Source organism: Dendrobium catenatum, unplaced genomic scaffold (assembly GCF_001605985.2).
Source record: "Dendrobium catenatum unplaced genomic scaffold, ASM160598v2 fragScaff_scaffold_847, whole genome shotgun sequence".
In the NCBI taxonomy this organism is placed as follows: Eukaryota; Viridiplantae; Streptophyta; class Magnoliopsida; order Asparagales; family Orchidaceae; genus Dendrobium; species Dendrobium catenatum.
This window is the reverse complement of record NW_021319309.1, coordinates 6,153,259-6,172,256: the sequence shown is the minus strand read 5'-3', so window position 1 is coordinate 6,172,256 and position 18,998 is coordinate 6,153,259. Positions and strand designations below refer to the sequence as shown.

Below are 18,998 nucleotides of genomic sequence, written 5' to 3'. Positions count from 1 at the left end.
ATAGTTGATATATCCTAAAAGATTAATCATGATCGTGCATGAATCTCGAGGCAAAATCAATTTGGAAACTTCCAAAATCAAATATGGGACCATCCGAACTCCGATTTCAGTACTTATAGTCGAACTGAACGTCTCTAAAACACGAACTAACGACATCAAATTCGACTCAATAAGAGCACAAATGAGTCCAAATCAAAGACCCAAAGAGCTTTTAGAAGGTTCAAATCATAAATTGGATGACCAAATGGTTTCCAAAGGTGACATGCTTATACTTGAATCGATCGGCTCGACGAGACAAATATGGGACCACCGACCATCGTTGTTCTATCGCTGTACTTCCGCTCGTCCACCGGCTGACGCTGGACTTCTATCTGACCACCAACTGATACTGGACTTCCACCCAGCTTCCAATTATTGTTAGACTTACACCCGACCACCAACAAACGTTAGATTTCTACCTGGTCACATATCGTCGTTGGACTTCCACCCAGTGGTCAACTATAGTCCTTCCGACCTCTGTCGCCAGACAATGGTCTTTCTGATCACTGTCGCCCGCCGACTACTATATTTTTGGCCACTATCAGTAGCCGATTACGATCCTTCTAACCTTTGTCGCTCGTCGACTAAGGTTATTCTTTCGACCCCCGTTGTCAAACAACGGTCTTTCTAATTACCATTGTTGCATGCTAACTACGTACGGTCCTTCCGACCTTCGTCGCAAGACAAAAGTCTTTCTGACCAATGTCGCCCATCGACTACGGTCCTTCTAACATTCGTCGCCAAACAACGGTCCTTCGGACCTTCATCGCCTGGTGACTAAAGTCCTTATGGCTTCCTTCGCCAACTACAGTCCTTCCGACTTACGGAGCCAAACAACAAACTTTCTAACTTTCGTCACCTACTGACTACGATTCTTCCAACCTCAATCTCCACAAAATGGTATTTCTGACATATGTCCTCAAACTACGATCTTTTTTACCTCCGTTGCCCGCCAACTACGGTCCTTCTAACTACCGTCACCCGACTACGATCTTTCCGACCTCCAACGCCCGCCAGCTATGATCTTGCCAACCAAAGGAATATGTCAATACTAATTTTTTCAATTCTCACCATGTAATGCACTTTATATGATGCATATTTGCTACATCAAGTCAAAGCCTTCCCCCTCAATGAAGGGCCTCAATGCCTCATTTGTAATTGATTGTAAACACTAGTGGACTCATTTAGGAGTTTTCAAGTGAAAACTCTAATGTCACTTATAAACGATATACCCTTTCTTTTATTAGATTGTGTATTGGATCTTCGTACGTAGCTAAGACGTTAAATTTTATATTTCTCTATCACCATGAATATTTCAGGACGCAACAATAGTATTATGTAGATCACAATTTAGAATATTATGAAGAGCACGATTTGTTGATTCCATTCAACTTGATAATCAACAAATCTTTATTAGAAGCTAAAAATAACAAATGAATAGTTTATGCAACTTTCTCTATGTCGTTAACCTCCATAATCCCAAAACAGACAAGAATATATATAAATTCGTTAAGCTCCATAATGCCAAAACAGACAGAATATATGAATATACGGTCCATATTTTTTCTTGCGCCATATTAACGGCTAGCCTTATTGCAAGTTTGCAAGACGCCCGAGTAGTTGGGCTTCTAATCTCCTTGCCCAAAAAAGCTCTCCTTCCTTCTATATAACTAGCTCCTCCTCTCCATCCAAATCCAGCATTTGCATCCCCTCTAGATCAACTAAAACCTCGACTGAAAACGACGCCCAATCGCATCAATCTCGATGGATCAACAAAACCACAACACGCCCCAAGCAAACGGCGACATCACCGGCGCTCATCTCTGCCACCACCACCACCAACAACAACAACTTCGAACCTTATGGGCCGATATGTACCGCGAGATCGAGCAAATGAAAATTTTCAAAAACATGAATCTCTCACTGACTACCATCAAGAAGATAATGGAGACTGACGAGGACGTGCAAATGATCGACGACGAGGCGCTGGTGGTCTTCGCTTGTGCCTACGAGATGTTCATCCTCGAGCTCACCCACAGGGCATGGACACACGCCGAAAAGAACAAGCATCAAACTCTCCAAAAAAATGATATAGTCGCTGCAATCAGACAGACAGACAGACTTGAGTTCCTTGAGGATATAGTATAATCAACGGACGAAGAAGGAGAGGGATGAGGCAGTTCCTAAGGCGATCACTGCTGGGGTGCGTAATTGATTCGTTGCAACAATAATTGATGAGATGTTTTATGTTCTTTATTATTATAATACATTCTTTGAGATTCGTAAATTGATGAGATGTTTTACGTTCTCTATAAATATAATACATGCTTTGAGATTCGTAAATTGATGAGATGTTTTATGTTCTCTGTTATTATAATACATGCTTTGAGAGTCGTAAATGGAACAGTGTTAGTTGATAATATTAAGCTTGTTATGTATCTCAGCGAAGAAATTCTAATGTCTTCTGCACACTTCTATTATTTATATGTATAGGCTAATATTTATAGAATATTAACATAATATTTTTTTTCTCTGTTATCTTAAAATTTTAACACGTGATAGCTATATTGTAAGAAGATATATAAAGATAACAGATTTTTAGATTATTTATATTCGAGCATCTAATTGAAATAAAATTAATGAATTTAATGAGTTAGGCTTTTTTAATATACCTATATATGATTTAAACATTTATTATTCTTGATACGTAATTCAAAAATTATCTTGGTCGGGCACGAATCTCGAGGCAAAAGCTAGTTGGAAACTTCAAAAATTAATTTTGGGAGTACCCGAACTCCGATTTCAGCGATCTTATAGTCAAACTGAGCGTCTCGGAAATACGAACCCAACGACACCAGGATCAACCCAATCCGAGCTCAAATGAGTCCGAATGAAGGGCTCAAAGCGCTGTTGGAAGGTTCAAACCGCAATTTGAGTTACCAAATGGTCTTCGATTTTGACGAGCTTATACTCAAATCGAACGGCTCGACGAGTCGAATCCAACGAGCCCAAGATCGCCGAATTCCGACATCATTAAGGCCTTCAAATGCCCAACAAACGGTACATGATCAAAGGATTCGATATCGGCCGTCCATTAAAAACACTCCCAATTCGCCCATGATCTCACGTCTATTTACGGGCTATGCCACTCCAGAAAAACTATAAATAGAGCCCTCATTCTACACCAAATGGACTCAAGTGAAGAGAGAGAAGAAGAAGAGAAGGAGGAGAAGGAAGAAGCTCCTCGACCACCGCCGGAGCTCTTCCTGCCACCTAAAGATGCCGGAACTCTGCTGAATTTTCGAGAAACGTCGGGAATTTGCAGAACTTTGTAACTTTGTGAGAAGTTGATTGTAAACTGATCGTCTTGATTTGTAAGACGGATCAACCTTTGTACTTCATACAAACACTAGTTGAACTTTATAACTGGGCGAGGCCCCGTGGTTTTTTCCCTTTTTGGGTTTTCCACGTAAAAACTCTGGTGTTCATTTTTCTTTTCTGTTTGTGTGCGGAATACTCGTGCAATGCTAAGGCGAATATTTTCTAACTCTACCGCAACGTATATTCTAGCACGCAACAATTCTATAAAAAATAAAACTATTATTCACAACAATTTACTTTATATTATTTAAAATTAGATAGAAGATATATATACAAAGTAAATATATGGATACATAATTAAACATTCATCTGATCAAGCACGAATATTGATGTAATGTTTGAGTTGGAAACTCGTAGAATTAAATTGATGATGATTTAAACTCTTATTTTTATAAACATATAAAAAAACTAAATGTACGTTTTGATTAGATAAATTCAATTGCATCAAAAAAAAATTTTTTTTATCAAAGTCTAAGGAAGTCCATATTAAATATTTGAAGCATTGTTAAAAAGTTTGTGATATTAATTTAAAAAATCAAATGATCTATGAATTTTATGTGCTTAGAATCACAACAAACATCTTGATGAGATGAATCCAATTAGTATAAGATAATTTAATTTGTTATCATTAAGTTGCTTAAATACGGAAAAAAGTAATCTATGATCAAAAGAATATGGATTCACCGATGGAGTATTATGATATTTTTCCTAAAATTCTATAAATAGTTCTTAATTTATTCTTCATAATTTTCCACCATCTTTAAGGATGATGCACATCATTAGCTTCGCCGCCTATCGTTGCCAATAATATCGATACAAGTTATCATATAAAGACCTATGCACGCCATCAGTATCAATATTGTTGCTTGTTGAAAATTTTGCCTATATTCATCAATAACATCGATACATGTCATTGCCATTAAGCACGGTGCATGTCATCTACTTCAAATCTGACTTTGCATTAACATTATGATTTATGTTACCTCAAAGGAGAATGACCAAATACATCATAAAATGATATATTGAAGAGATTCAAACGCCTTGGTGGTCCTCCAACTACTAATATGCAATTCATCCTTCATAAATCATATATACTATATTGTATCATTGTATTTTTTAATTATATGAAAGGACATCATTTACAATCAATAATATAAATTAATAAAATTATTTCAATTGAATTAGGCATTGATTTTTTTTTTCCTTCGAAAACTTTAATGTAAAAATTTTAGTTTCTATAACAACCTTCTTTTATTTTTATATGCTAAATATTTATATATTACACTTATTTTAAAATGAATTTGAAGATTATAAAATTTGTTCCGGTCAGGGGCGGTCTAGCTTTTTTTTTCAAGGTGGACAAAAAAATTTTTTTTTTTGTGGGAGATGGTCAAAGACACTTAGGATTAATAAAATTAGGACAATTTTTTTTTGAGAGGGGGAAAAATATCCAAAATACTCAAAATATTCTAAAATATACTCTCTAAAATTAAATTTTTTTATAGAGTGCCCCTCAATCCAATGGGGATCCGCCCATGATTCCGGTGAATTTTTATTTGGATATCTTAATAAAACAATTTCAATATAATAAATTAATTATTAAAACTCTCTTCTAACTTTCATCTATTAATGTCCAATCTTGTACAATGTAGAGCAAAATTTGATTTAAATTTAAATTAAAATAATTTGACTTGAATTAAACTCAATATAATTAAATTTAAATTAAAAGCCTTTATGTGAGGAAAAATATATAAATATAATAAAAATTACTTTTAAGATTATTGCGTGCAAGAAAATTTGAGTCGGTAGATTGTGTCTCACGTCTTATCAGCGTATAAAGATTCAGTACAAATAGATAAAAATAATAAATCTAGAGAAATTTTTGGGTGAAAATTCAGAAAGGGAAAAATCACAAGGTCTATCATAATTGTAAAATGCACTATGTCGTAAGTGATATAAAAATCATCATTTCTTCACTGTTGAAGAAGAGGAAGAATATAAAGATAAAATGTTCATGGATAGACAATCTATTCCCAACAACATGGAATAATTTTATCAAGAGTAGTTTTAGTAAGTCAGTATCCGCAGGCGGACAAAATATACCCAACAAGAGGTTTAAATCTTTAGAGTATTCTGAAAATGATGGTCGTTGCTAGTGATAGTAACTGATGGTTGTCGGCGACAACGATGGCTGAAAAATGCAAGTGAGCTCTAACTAGTTCTCTTTTATCATTTTTTTCCTCTTCCCCTAAGAAGAATAAGAATCTATTTATAATTTTTTAGAGTGACATGTTCAATAAATAAGAAGAAAATTAAGGATAAATTTGGAGTTCTATCAAATGGCTCATAGTGATTCCTTCGATCATAAAACCTTCATCAAGCATTTAAGTGCTTTATTGATGTCATAATTAAGTGATTTTAGGCTCGTTGGATTTGTCGCGCTGAGCCACTAGATTTGATTATAATCATATGTCATATTTGGATATTATAAGGTTCTCAATTAATGTTTTAAAGCTTTCAAATAAGCTTCAGTCCATTGATTATCTAGCATGTTTGAACTTAGATTGGACCGATTTATGTGTCATCGGGTTCGTCTTGTCTAAACATTCAATTTAAGTATAAGTTTTTTGATATCAGTGTTTGGTTGGTTGCAAATAAAAATTTGATGTTTTTCAATTCAAATATGCTTCAACATTCGTGACAAATCAAGGTAACAATTGATGACTATCATAGATAAATTATAAATGTGATTTATAAATAATGAAGATGATATTTATTTTACAATAAATAGATTTTAAAATAATAAAATTAATATCAAATTTTTATCCGGATATTTCAATACAAAATTTCAATAAACTTGTTACTTATCTCTTAACTTCGAGAAATTAGTGCATGCGGAATATAATTTAATTTGTATATACAAAGTAAGCAATGTCATCATAACACGCTCTATATAATTTGTATGTATATTATAAAGGAATAGAGAGGAGGAAGAAGAGTACGGGTAGAGCAAAATAAGAAATTATACTTTTTGTATATAGAGAAAGTTAGAGTACATGTGAATATATAGAGGATAAAGGAAATAAAGAGAACTAGTTATTACAAAGAACTAGCAGTCGTACAGTATTTAGCCGTTACTCATATTATCCCCCCGCAAATTGATCTTCCTGTAGAGGAAGGATCAATTTATCACGAAGGCTTTGAAATTTGGTGATTGCCAACGGTTTAGTGAAGATATCGGCTAACTGATCGACAGAGCTGATGTGATTAATGGAAATGGCTCCCCTATCCATATGTTGGCGAAGAAAGTGATAATCCAGTTCGATATGTTTGGTGCGAGCGAGGAAGACAGGATTTCTTGCCAAGGCGATCGTGGAGGTGTTGTCACAATAAATGTTGGTAGGAGCAGGTTGGGGTAATTGAAGATCTTCAACTAGGCGTCGCAACCATAGGACGTCTAAGGCAGCGGAGGAGAGAGCACGGTATTCGGCCTCGGTGGACGACTTTGCTACCGTTGTCTGCTTCTTGACGGACCAGGATATGAGAGTGTTGCCGAGATAGGTGCAGAAACCTGATATGGATTTCCGATCGGAGGTGTCAGAAGCCCAATCAGCATCCACGTAGGTCTGGAGGGAGAGGTTGCCGGGAGAGATTGGTAATCCGTAGTTGAGCGAACCTTTAATGTACCGCAGCAGTTGCTTGAGGAGCTGAAAGTGACAATCAGTAGGAGCATGCCTATGTTGGAAAATTCGATTTGCGGCAAATGCAATGTCTGGTCGGGTAATGGATAGGTACTGTAGAGCTCCAGCGATCTTGCGGTATAAGTGAGGGTCTGCGAACAGTTGGTCGTCAGCAGTCGAAGTGGATCGTGATGGTGTGATCGGTGTTGGAGCTGCGCTGCAGTCTTGAAGTCCGGCATCTTGAAGAATCTTGAGGGCATAGTGACGTTGGTTGAGTAGATATCCGGAGGGAGTTTTGAGGATCGGATTTGAATTCCGAGAAAAAGAGACACGTTGCCGAGTTGTTTGAGAGCAAAGTGAGACCGAAGATAGTGAAGAAGAGACTGAATCGTGGAGGGATCGTTTCCTGTTAGAAGAATGTCGTCGACGTAAATCAGAAAGTATAGGTGAACATTTTGTCGATGAAGAATAAGGATAGAAGGGTCGGAACGACTAAACCTGAACCCGAATTTTTGAAGTAGAGAGGTGAGTTTATGAAACCACTGTCTCGGTGCCTGTTTAAGGCCATAGAGAGATTTTTATAATTTGCATACGTGTTGCGGGCGTGTGGTGTCAATGAAACCGGGCGGTTGCCGCATATAAACTGTGTCGGTAAGATCTCCGTGGAGAAAGGCATTTGATATGTCGAGTTGGAGGATAGACCAATGCCGGTGGATAGCCAGAGTGAGGAGAACCCGGATGGTTGGCATTTTGGTGACTGGGCTGAAGGTCTCAGTGTAGTTGACACCAAGCATTTGATCAAATCCTTGTGCTACCAGACGGACTTTGTAGCGATCGACAGAGCCGTTTGGTAGTTGCTTTGTTTTGAACGTCCAACGACATCCAAGTATTGGAGTGTTAGCAGGTTGTGGTACAAGTGACCACGTGCCTTGACGTATGAGGGCGGTGAATTCTTCATGCATAGCAGCCCGCCAGTGTGGAATTTTATTCGCCTGAGCAAACGTGGAAGGAGTGAGCACGTTAGTGTTGATAGCTGAGAGGTCATAAATTTGTTTTGGCTTATGGATTCCAGATTTAGCCCTTGTTTGCATAGAGTGCTTATGAATGATTTTCGGAGATGCTGTAGGAGGATCTGGCAGCATGGGAGTAGTTTGGTTGACCTCGTCTGAGGATGGTGCGTGGTTAGCATGAGTTGGCAGGTTCTGACGAGGGCTGTCGTGGGATGCGGGTTGCGGAAGGAGCGTAGGCGTAAGTATGAGAGGTGGGATGAATTGAACGTGTGTATCCGGAAGTGGAGCGAGACTTTCTGCCGTTTGTTGATAGGAAGTGGAGCGAGACTTTCTGCCGTTTGTTGATAGGGAAAAATGTTTTCCTGAAAAGTAACATGACGAGAGATATGTAATTTATTAGTGATAGTATTGAAACACTTGTACCCTTTTTGATGAGATGAGTAGCCGAGGAAGACACACGGTTGGGAGCGGGGTGAGAGCTTGTCATTGGCATACGGCCGAAGCCACGGGTAGCAGAGGCAGCCGAAAGTGCGAAGGTGATCGTACGTTGGAGGAGTACCGTGCATGATTTGGTAGGGAATTTGATTGGAAATGGCTGTGGATGGTAGTCTGTTTGTTAGGTAGACTGCCGTTGCGACGGCTTCTGTCCAAAAATGCTTGGGTAGATGGGCGTCTTGTAGAAGATCGGGGGTGAGTTCTATTAGATGGCGGTGTTTCAGTTCTGCAAGACCGTTTTGTTCAGGGGTGTGAGGGCAGCTGGTTTGATGAATAATACCACGAGCTGCAAGAAATGATTTGAATTGAGTGTTGTTGAATTCGTTGCTGCCGTCTGAACGAAAAACCTTAGGTGTTCGCCGCCGCAGTCTGAACAAAAACTGTATGCTCTGATACCATAAAGGAATAGAGAGGAGGAAGAAGAGTAACACAACTCAACTTGGCCTGTTGGTTGAGAGCTTATGCTTCAACTAAGAGGTTCTGGGTTCGAGTCTTTGTGTATGCGTGGTGTGTGTGAGTTTGCCTTAATTGGCCTAAATGTCCCAAAAAAAAAGAAGAAGAGTACGGGTAGAGCAAAATAAGAAATTATACTTTTTGTATATAGAGAAAGTTAGAGTACAGGTGAATATATAGAGGATAAAGGAAATAAAGAGAACTAGTTATTACAAAGAACCCAGCAGTCGTATAGTATTTAGCCGTTACTCATATTATATTATAGGACAAATTTTTAAATGAAGCATAGTTGCTAAAAGTTTTAGGATTAGAAGCATAAAAAAAATAAAAAAGAGCATCCACGTGAATAGTAATCGTGCTTTTGAACAAAATTCAAAGCAATATGACCTTTTGCATGGGAAACATGATTGGGGCTCTGCATTTTCAATAGAAAACGGAATCCTACTTTGTATTTTCCATGCAAAATGCAATTTAGACATGAGTTTTCTGTAGAAAGAAAAAATATTAATTTAAATAATAGCATACAAAATTTTTACTTTAGTTAAAAAATATCATTATACATATATTCAATTTTATTTAAATTATTTATAATTATTAACTTTTATTTATAATTAAAAGTTAAAATAATTTTTTTAATTTTTTAATATTGAATATAATATTTATGACTTTAAATAATTTATAACTATTAGCTATTACCTTTTATTTATAATAAATATTTTTAGGAATTATATTATTTAGATATAATATAATTTTTTTAGATATCATATAAATAACTAAAGTCTGTTTTTGAAGTAGGTATTGACTTGTTGTTTATATAATATAATATAATTCCTAAAAATATTTATTATAAATAAAAGGTAATAGCTAATAGTTATAAATTATTTAAATTCATAAATATTATATTTAATATTAAAAAATAAAAAAAAAAGTATTTTAACTTTTAATTATAAATAAAAGTTAATAATTATAAATAATTTAAATAAAATTACATACATGTATAATCATATTTTTTAACTAAAGTAATAGGTTTTTATGTCATTATTTAAATTAAAATGTATATTTCTACAGAAAAAGCACACCTAAATTGCATTTTGTGTGAAAAATTCAAGCCCCATCGCATTTCCATGCAAAAAGCCATATTGCTTTGCGTTACTATTCAAGTGGATACTTCTTTTTAATTTTTTTTTTAATGCTTCTAATCATAAAATTTTTAGCAATTATGCTCCATTTAAAATTTTGCCCTATATTATATATATACCATGTGACCTATTTTAAAGTTAATTTCACCTTAACTTCCGGTCCCCATGTTTGTCCTGCGCACGGCTGTTTAGGGTTTCTAGAAAATTCTGTTTCCTTCCGTAAGAAGCTCGCTGTCTCAATCCAAATCCAGCTTCAGCTACCCCCTCTAGATCAAATTGAAACCTCCATTCACAGCGGCACCCACTCGCATCGATCTCCATGGATCAGCAAAACCACAGCACGCCGCAGGCGATGGGCGTCGCCGCCTCTGTGACCTACCCTGCCGCCGCCGCCGCACCCTACCAAGCCGCCTATCAGCATCTCTACCACCAGCAGCAACAACAACAACAGCAGCAACTTCAAATCTTCTGGGCCGATCAATACCGCGAGATCGAGCAAACCACAGATTTCAAGAACCACAATCTCCCTTTAGCTCGCATCAAGAAGATCATGAAGGCTGACGAGGACGTGCGGATGATCGCTGCCGAGGCGCCGGTGGTCTTCGCACGTGCCTGTGAGATGTTTATCCTTGAGCTCACCCACAGGGGATGGGCTCACGCCGAGGAGAACAAGCGTCGGACTCTCCAAAAGAATGATATCGCCGCTGCAATCACCCGAACTGACGTCTTTGACTTCCTTGTGGATATAGTGCCGAGAGAGGAGGGGAGGGACGAAGCTGTTCCTAGGGCGATCCCTGGTGGGCCGGTTGATCCGCTGTACTACTACGTTCCGCAATAATTGAGGTGGCAAATTGAGTGCCCTGCTGCCTTCTGTGTCCTGAGGCCTTATTTATGTTGCTGTTGAGGTTGTTCTTACCTTTAGAAAATTATCATGGCCTCGCATTCTCTAGTTTGCGTAGTTAAACGGCTTTGTTTATCTAAACTTATATTTGATCGCTAAATTGGATGTGAAAATATTTTATGTTCTCTTATATTAGTAATATGTGCTTTCAGAATCGTAAATGAACCAGTTTGTGATAGTTGATAAGTCTGTTTAGCTTTTTATGTGCCATTATATTAGATTTTTTTCATGCTTTTTGATGATGATGGTACTGTCATGCTTGTTGTGAATAATACACGCCTATGGTTTATTGGTCCGTGAGAAGGCCTATGGAATGAATTTGCATGGTATTGCGTTGAAGTTTAATGTGCTTGTGCATAAAGGGAAGCTAAGATGCAACACATTTTCTTCGCACTATCATCCTTTGTTGAATTTGCATTGGTTACACATCTTTTATGGGCTTTCATTTCTTCTGTACTCAACAAGTTTATTTAAATTTTATGGAGTAGTTTCTCATCATGCGATTTGCACTTTACATGATTCCTTTTATGCTTTTTCACTAATTTTGCAGAAACCTCAGTGTTTTTTCAGTGGGATCAGTGGCTTCTATTTAAAAATTTGTTGATTGTGATGTTATTTGGTTGTAATTTTGAACAATCTATTCAGGTCAAGTCACCAGGGTTTGGTCTCATTCCATCAGATTTGAGTTGAATGGTGTGATGAAGTTGGACAAATTCTGTTACAGTATGACTTCTATTAAAACTTTAATTTCATTGTTTAGTATTGCCAAACATGAATTTTATCTTTGATGTTCTATGGCTCTTACATAAATGGTTTGGCAATACAGCTAAATACAATTCGTATTCTTTCTCATACATATTATGCTTCTTGTATTTATAGGTTCACAACAAAATGGTATATAGTTTGTTCTGTAATTGTTGTTGATATATATTTTTTAATCTAACTTGCATATAATCTCTCGATAATTACTTCACAACAATTTGAGTTGTTTTTTTTAAACCCTATCTTTCATTATCATCATCATTTCTATTATTCCTAAATCCTAACTATTTTGAGGTTATTTTTATCTTTTTATTTTTTTTTTGTATAGGGTTGCATTGTTGTAAAACCTATTCTTTTTTAATCTTTTTGGATAAATTTTATCAAAGTTTATGTTTATTCTACTTCTTTTGCTTCCTAATTCCTCAATACCAAATTTATAATTCCATTTAATGGGTATATTGTCTATTCTTTTTTATAAATATCAATACCACTAAAGTCCATTTTGAACGACCCTTAGTAGCTGTTAGTATCTGTCCCTCTAATTTATAATTCGTTTTATATTTCTTTTGGCAATATTTTTTGGTTTCTTGTAAACATTTTAAGCTTTAATAGTATTCCATTTTACCACTCTTTAAATTAATATTTATATCCCTTTATAATTTTCTGTGCCTCCTTATTATCCTCTTTGTTAGATTTCTAGTTTTCGTATAAATTTTATAAACCTTAATAGCATTCATCTTTTGCCAATCTTTGAATTTATATTTATATTCCTTAGTAATTTTTGGTGCCTTCTTACTCTATCACTACGTATCCCTACTTACGCACAAGTTGTTTCTAGATATTTCTAAAACTTTCTATGATCATATTCTCTTGGAGCTAGCCATAGTACCCGTTGCATTTTTTTTCCTACTATTCTATAATTATCATTAATTTTCCCATGAATTATCTATTGGAATGTATACATTCAAGTCACCCTTGACATAAGTTCTTTCATTCGCAGTTGTGTGTTTTCATTCATCCATTCCCGAAATTTGATTTTTTCAATCTGTCTTCTAATTTAACTTGAGAATCATATTCACTAATAACATGTACAAAATTTTCATCAATAATTAGCTTAGTAATAACCACCCAATTATTGATCTTATTCATTATAATTGTATCCTTTAACTCTATGCCCATTACTATCCAATCCAATCTGCATTAGTAACTTTTTCTTGTACCTCTTTTTGTTTTTTTTTCCCTTATATACAAGCAATAATAATTCTTTTCTAATTATTGTCTTCATTTTATTGTCTTCTCAATTAAAGCCCCTAAATTACATGTTGTAATTTCTGTTTTAGACCTAGAACTATAGCTTACCTTTTAATTCTGTTTGGTTAAATTGTTGTCAATCATTGATGAGTGATATTCTAGCTAACCCTTGCTTCATTTTTCAATACAATCAGGTTAAGTTGTGGTGCTTCTATTGTCAGTGACATCCTAACCAACCCTTATTACTTTTTTTTTCATTAATATTTAGTTAAGTTGTGGTGCAACACGTACGTGTAATGTCCAAGCCCTAACAAACTCTTGCGTGCCTGTCACCTTGTCGAGTTAGTTTATGGAATGCTGCTCCTTGGGAACTCTAAAACACTAGAGAGAATCAAAATTTGATTCATATTTTTACTTTCAGCAGAAGTTTTATTATTGTCTATCAACTTAATATGAGCAATTGATCTTTCTCATCTGGGATTGTTATTGGGGTTATGATTTTAAACTCTATCAGCATTTCCTGTTAGCTTTATTTTATTGGCAAATGCAAATATCCATGTGTTTTTGCCTTTAATCTATGTGTATGCGAGACTTCATATAAGTAGCATTCAATCATGTTTTTTTTTTCAACCCATTTCACTTTATTCTAGTTTCTGAGAATTGAGTTTGAATGAATTTACTTTGGTTTACATTTTTGAGCCATACCTTAAGGCTTAAGCTTTTGAGTTAATGGGCCTACTTGAGAATGACAACTCAAATAAATGTACTTGAATGGAAGGAATGGAAGAAAGGAAGAAGTTATCTTTTGTTGTTGACTAATTGGTTTACTTGTAGCTACATATTATTTATATGTGATGCAGGATTATTGTGCTTTTAAATGGATGCGATAAGATTTTGCACGATTTCTTGATAAAAACAATTATGATTTAAAATATTTACAATCAAAATGACAAAATGAAATGTAAGAGGGGTAGTCACGCTTAGGCCAAATCACATGCCAAACACTCGGATTATCAAAACAGCTTAGAATTTCAACAACATGCGAATTAAGTAGCTTTCAATAAAAATCTCTAATCTAACAATAAGATAGTAACATAGAAAGCACACTCAATCCAACGTTTACTAAGCTTAGGCATAAGGCGAAGCATGGCTCCTTGTGACTTGTCACCACCTACAAGATTAAGGGATTAGGAAAGTAAATGAAAAGGGGAAGAAGTTCACCCTTGAGAAGGTCCGAAGACAATTTGCCAATGGGCGCCGGCAAGTTGCTCGTCGATGGCCTCCGATAGCGTGAAAATAATGCAGTCCACGTACTTTTCGATGAAATGATCAACCTCCAGGTTGAAATCAAAGGTGGAGTGGAGGATGTTAACGTATCTTTGCTCATCGTAAGCAAATCCGTAATTCATTGGCTTTGGAAGGATGATGTATAGCCGGAGGCTCCACTAGAGAGAAAGAAGTTTCTCTCAAAATTGAAGTAGAGAGGAGAAGGGGATGGCCGGCCAAGGAAGGAGGGAGGGAATTTAATTTGGTTCAGATTTTGGTGGAGGGAAAGTGTTCAAACAATTCTCCAATTAATCCCCTTGATTATTTAATCAAGAAAGAGGAGGGGAGAGAGGGGCCGGCGACAAGGGAGAGGGGAGGGGCTTTAGTTTAATTCCAAAAGGAGAGATTTTCCTTTGGAAATAAATTAAATAGGTGGGGCTTAGGGGATTTTGGCCAAAGGAGGTGGAGGGGGAATTAGGAATTGTTTCCAAGAGGAGTTTAGAGGATTTAGGGAATAAATCCCATGGGATTTAATAAGGGGGGCCGGCGGCTTCAAGGCTAGGAGGGGATTGTGGGGAGAGATTAGGGGTTGCTTAATTTGGGATTTAGAGATTAGGAAAGATATAATTAAATCTCAATTAATTTGAAATTTAAATAGGATTTAATTTAGTATCTTTTCTAAAACAAATTTCCTAAACTACAAAATAATTTTCAAATTCAAATTATTTTGAAATTTGAAAATAAGCTTTCTTAAATTAAGATTGACCACTTATGGAAGGTATTCAAGAGGGATTTGAATTGTGGAGGGAAGATGGGAGAAGTGAGGCCGGCGGCTAGGTTGGAGGCTTATGGGGATTTCGGTGGAGGGGTGGTGGTATGGTGAAGCTGGCGGGTAGGTGGGGGGATTAGGCGGCCAGCGGCCTAGGGATTGAGCGAGACCTTAGGCCGGCAGCTAGATGATGAAGGGAAAAGGAAAACTTGATAAATAAGAAAAACGACAAACCCGGCCGTCTCCAAGATTGGTGGGTGATCTAAATTCCCGCTCAAATGGATCTCGCTCCAATCTCTCTCAAACTCTCATAAGAACTCGACGATGCCCTCTAGGCTTACATACGACCTCTCTTAAGGGGTAAAAGCGAAAACACTAATAAAGCAAATACAACATAAAATAATAAAGAAAAATACATAATATGACTTAGAATTACATCGACTCAATCGTGGCCGTAGATCGACGACCATGTCTCTAATAGAGTTTTCAAGTTTCGATGTCCCCATTAATATGTCACTAGAAATTCATCCAATCAAGCACAAATTTCTAGGAGAAATATGAGTTGGAAACTTCCACAATTAAATTTTTCGAACCATTCAAACTCCTATTTAAGCAAACTTATAGTTGGACTAAACATTTCAATGTGATGAACCCATTGCCATAAGGTAATCTGATCTGCCTTCAAATTGAGTCTAAATCTAGCACTTGAAATGTGGTTGAAACCTTTAGGAATTTAATTAGTGGACCAAATGATCCTCAATCTTGTACACTTATTGTCAACTCAAGTGTCTTGATGAGAGGAATTCAACGAGCTTGATCGCTCAATCATGAGATCATTATGTCATGTAAATGTTTTAAGAATAATATGATTAAGTGAATCAATACGTGCCATTGGATGGAGCATTTTGGGATTTTGGCTATATTAACCAAAATGCCACCAGAAAAAAAATATAAATAAACCCCATTTTCTAGGTGAAAAGGATTTTAATTTGAAAGAAGAGAAAAATGCTAAGAGTTTTGAAGAGTTCTAGAGTTCTAACTAATCACCATTGTCAGCAGGTTGGGTCGTCGGGTCGTTGGGGCGCAACATGGCGTTATTGTATTTGCGTCAGGATGTAGAGCTACGTTCAGTGTTTGCACCGAATAATTTCTCCATAACAACACATCCGATTGAAGCGTCAGGCCAGTGTCAGTTTATTTATTTATTTATCTTTACTCTTTTCTTGATTATTTTTTATTTATTTTTTTAAAGCTTTTCTTAATTAACAACTAGGGTTAGAATTTTCTATTATGTGGCTTCGTTTGGGATGGCTTTCTTTCTGCTCATTAAAGTAGCTTTTTAGTACAAAATTAAAAAATTTTGAACTAGAAAGTTGCTTTAATAATCAGAAAGAAAGCCGTCCCAAACGAAACCTGTGTCGATACTTTTTTTTTTCGTTCTTCTTTTGTGTTCTCCTCGTCTCTTCTTGATTTCTCCTCGAGCTTTAGAGGAGCATCTTGCCCCAAGGTCTTTTGACCTAATCCATGGATCAACCTAAGCTATCTCATCTCAATGAATCTCACTCCCGTCTTCTTCTCTCTCATTCGACTCCAAACTGTGATGAATTGGAAACATTTGCTTTTCACATTCCTCGGTTCGAAAACTTATCTGAACTATATCCCATGCGCTGAAGATGAGATCTTCTCCAGGTGAGGAGGTTGAAGAAGGAGATTAGGTTTGGTGATGCGCTTTGGTGGGTTATGCCATCTTTTAATTGTAGTGAGCAAATTGTGGAAACACAAAAGTGCGTTTGATCTATTAGTTTTCTTATATGGCTTAATCCTGTTCAATTTTACTTGTGCAGATGAAATGGAAATGGTTTATTGACATTTGACCTTTTATTTTTAAGAGAGACATCTGAGTTTGTTTTCTATCAAGGAGGATTACGAAGACATTTTCATTTGGGTAAAAAATCTCTAATCTCCCCCTCTGTTATTGATTAATAAAGAATATTTCTAAAATTGCTAGTAAAATTGAAACCCCTTACACCTGTTGACCCCTCATTGTAAATATATTGAGGTTGGCTTTACTGTTCATATCTTCACCGCATATATCCTTTCCGATGAGATCACCATCACTATAAATGAAAAAGATATCTGATGTCTTCTCATCTATTAAGTTTCTAGTGACCTTTATTTATGCTAATGCCAATTACCCTTACACTGTTTGCTTAATCACAATTCAACTATGTTTATCTGATGTCTTCTCATCTATTAAGTTTCTAGTGACCTTTATTTATGCTAATACCAATTACCCTTACACTGTTTGCTTAATCACAATTCAACTATGTTTATCTGATGTTTTCTCATCTATTAAGTTTCTAGTGACCTTTATTTATGCTAATACCAGTGTTGATTTCAACAATTATATTTTCAATACAAGTCTTTTAGAGTTGCCACATAATTGTCTTTCATCCGTTTGTTTAAATTAGCAACTGCAAAAACCTATAAGATGACTTTTGGATAGCGCAGAATGTTGGCCATTAAAAGAGAAATATAAAAGATTAAAAGTAAGTTGAGTGTTTCAAAGATGAAGATGTTCAAGTGGGTGAGTGGCTTCACTCTTAGAGATATAATGTGTAACGAGTATATATGTGAAAAAGTTGGAGCTGCTCCAATGGTAGATAAGATTAGAGAGAGTCACCTTAGATGATTTAGACACAAAACATCAGACTTCTGATGACCCTATTAGGAGACTAGATGTATTAGATTGCCTATATTAAGAAAGGTAGATGTAGACCTTAAAAGATTCGGTTAGAAAATATTGGAAACATTTTTTCTTATTAGATTTAAATGAAAATTTGACTTATAACAAAACAATGGGGAAAAATATTCATATAGCAAATCTCAAGTAGCGGAATAAATGCTTGATGTTGTTGTTTGAGATGATTTAGCACTTGGATAGACCCACCCATATTATTATCCAATTAAATTTTCTATCTAACTTCATTCAACTTAGTGGACAATGTTTCTTTTTATCTTTTCAAGTGCATGATTAACATTTCGTATGAGTTTTATTTAAAATTGGATTTCATTTCATGTGAAAGCAAGATGAAATTTTGGGTGGGAGAGAAATCCCTCATCCTATCCACGTTATATAAAAGACCTTTGTGTGTGAAGAATATTTTAAGTTTGAATATAGCCTGCCTTGCAAATTCAATCTCTCTCTCTCTCCTTGCTATGGTAGTATGGTTGGGCAAGCTCTTCTGCTCCTTTTGGTATTGTACCATTTATCCTCTTTTTTTTTTTTTTTTTTTTTTTTTTTTTTTTTTTCTGGGGATGTATTTTGAACTTGAGACGGTTAAGAGAAACATCAGCACTTTTTTTTTTTTTTTTTTTTCTGGGGATGTATTTTGAACTTGAGACGGTTAAGAGAAACATCAGCACAATTCTATATAGCACACATACACTTGAACAAATTATTAAAAAAGAATGCCTAAACTCGCTAATTCCATTAGAAAATTTGATGAGAGGAGATTTGGACCGGAGATCAAGAGCTTTCCTCATCCTGCCGCTGTCTGCTTTTTCAATTAGATTAAGGTTTCGTTCAAACAACTGGTTCAAACCATTCTATGAAGAACATCATAATTCATGAGATCCTTATGAGTGATGAGCTTTGGATGTACCAATCAATGGCTCCTTACGAGTGATGAAGGTGATAATTAATCCCTCCATACAAGATAATATGGTTTAATCTTCCACTGAAGATGATTTGATTTATCCCTCCTATAACGATTCACAAGAATACCCTTCTCCTTGGGGGCAATTGCCCCCTCTAAAAAAATTAAAACTCTCTTTATAATTAGGATAATT

At 35.9% G+C, this 18,998-nt stretch overlaps 2 protein-coding genes and 1 long non-coding RNA gene across 3 annotated transcripts; all 3 read left to right on the top strand.

The window, feature by feature from the left end:
• Window positions 1–1,803: 1,803 nt before the first annotated feature.
• LOC110111518 (nuclear transcription factor Y subunit C-2-like) lies at window positions 1,804–2,187 on the top strand. The gene has a single exon (XM_020843433.2). The coding sequence runs from the start codon at window positions 1,804–1,806 to the stop codon at window positions 2,185–2,187; it is 384 nt and encodes a 127-aa protein (XP_020699092.1).
• An 8,160-nt stretch (window positions 2,188–10,347) lies between these two features.
• On the top strand, window positions 10,348–11,297 carry LOC110111498 (nuclear transcription factor Y subunit C-9). The gene has a single exon (XM_020843404.2). The coding sequence runs from the start codon at window positions 10,517–10,519 to the stop codon at window positions 11,033–11,035; it is 519 nt and encodes a 172-aa protein (XP_020699063.1). The 5' UTR covers window positions 10,348–10,516; the 3' UTR covers window positions 11,036–11,297.
• A 313-nt stretch (window positions 11,298–11,610) lies between these two features.
• On the top strand, window positions 11,611–17,304 carry LOC114580174. The gene is made up of 3 exons (XR_003701492.1): window positions 11,611–11,821; window positions 16,206–16,879; window positions 16,991–17,304. It is a non-coding gene; the product is annotated as an uncharacterized LOC114580174 (long non-coding RNA).
• The last annotated feature ends 1,694 nt before the right edge of the window (window positions 17,305–18,998 follow it).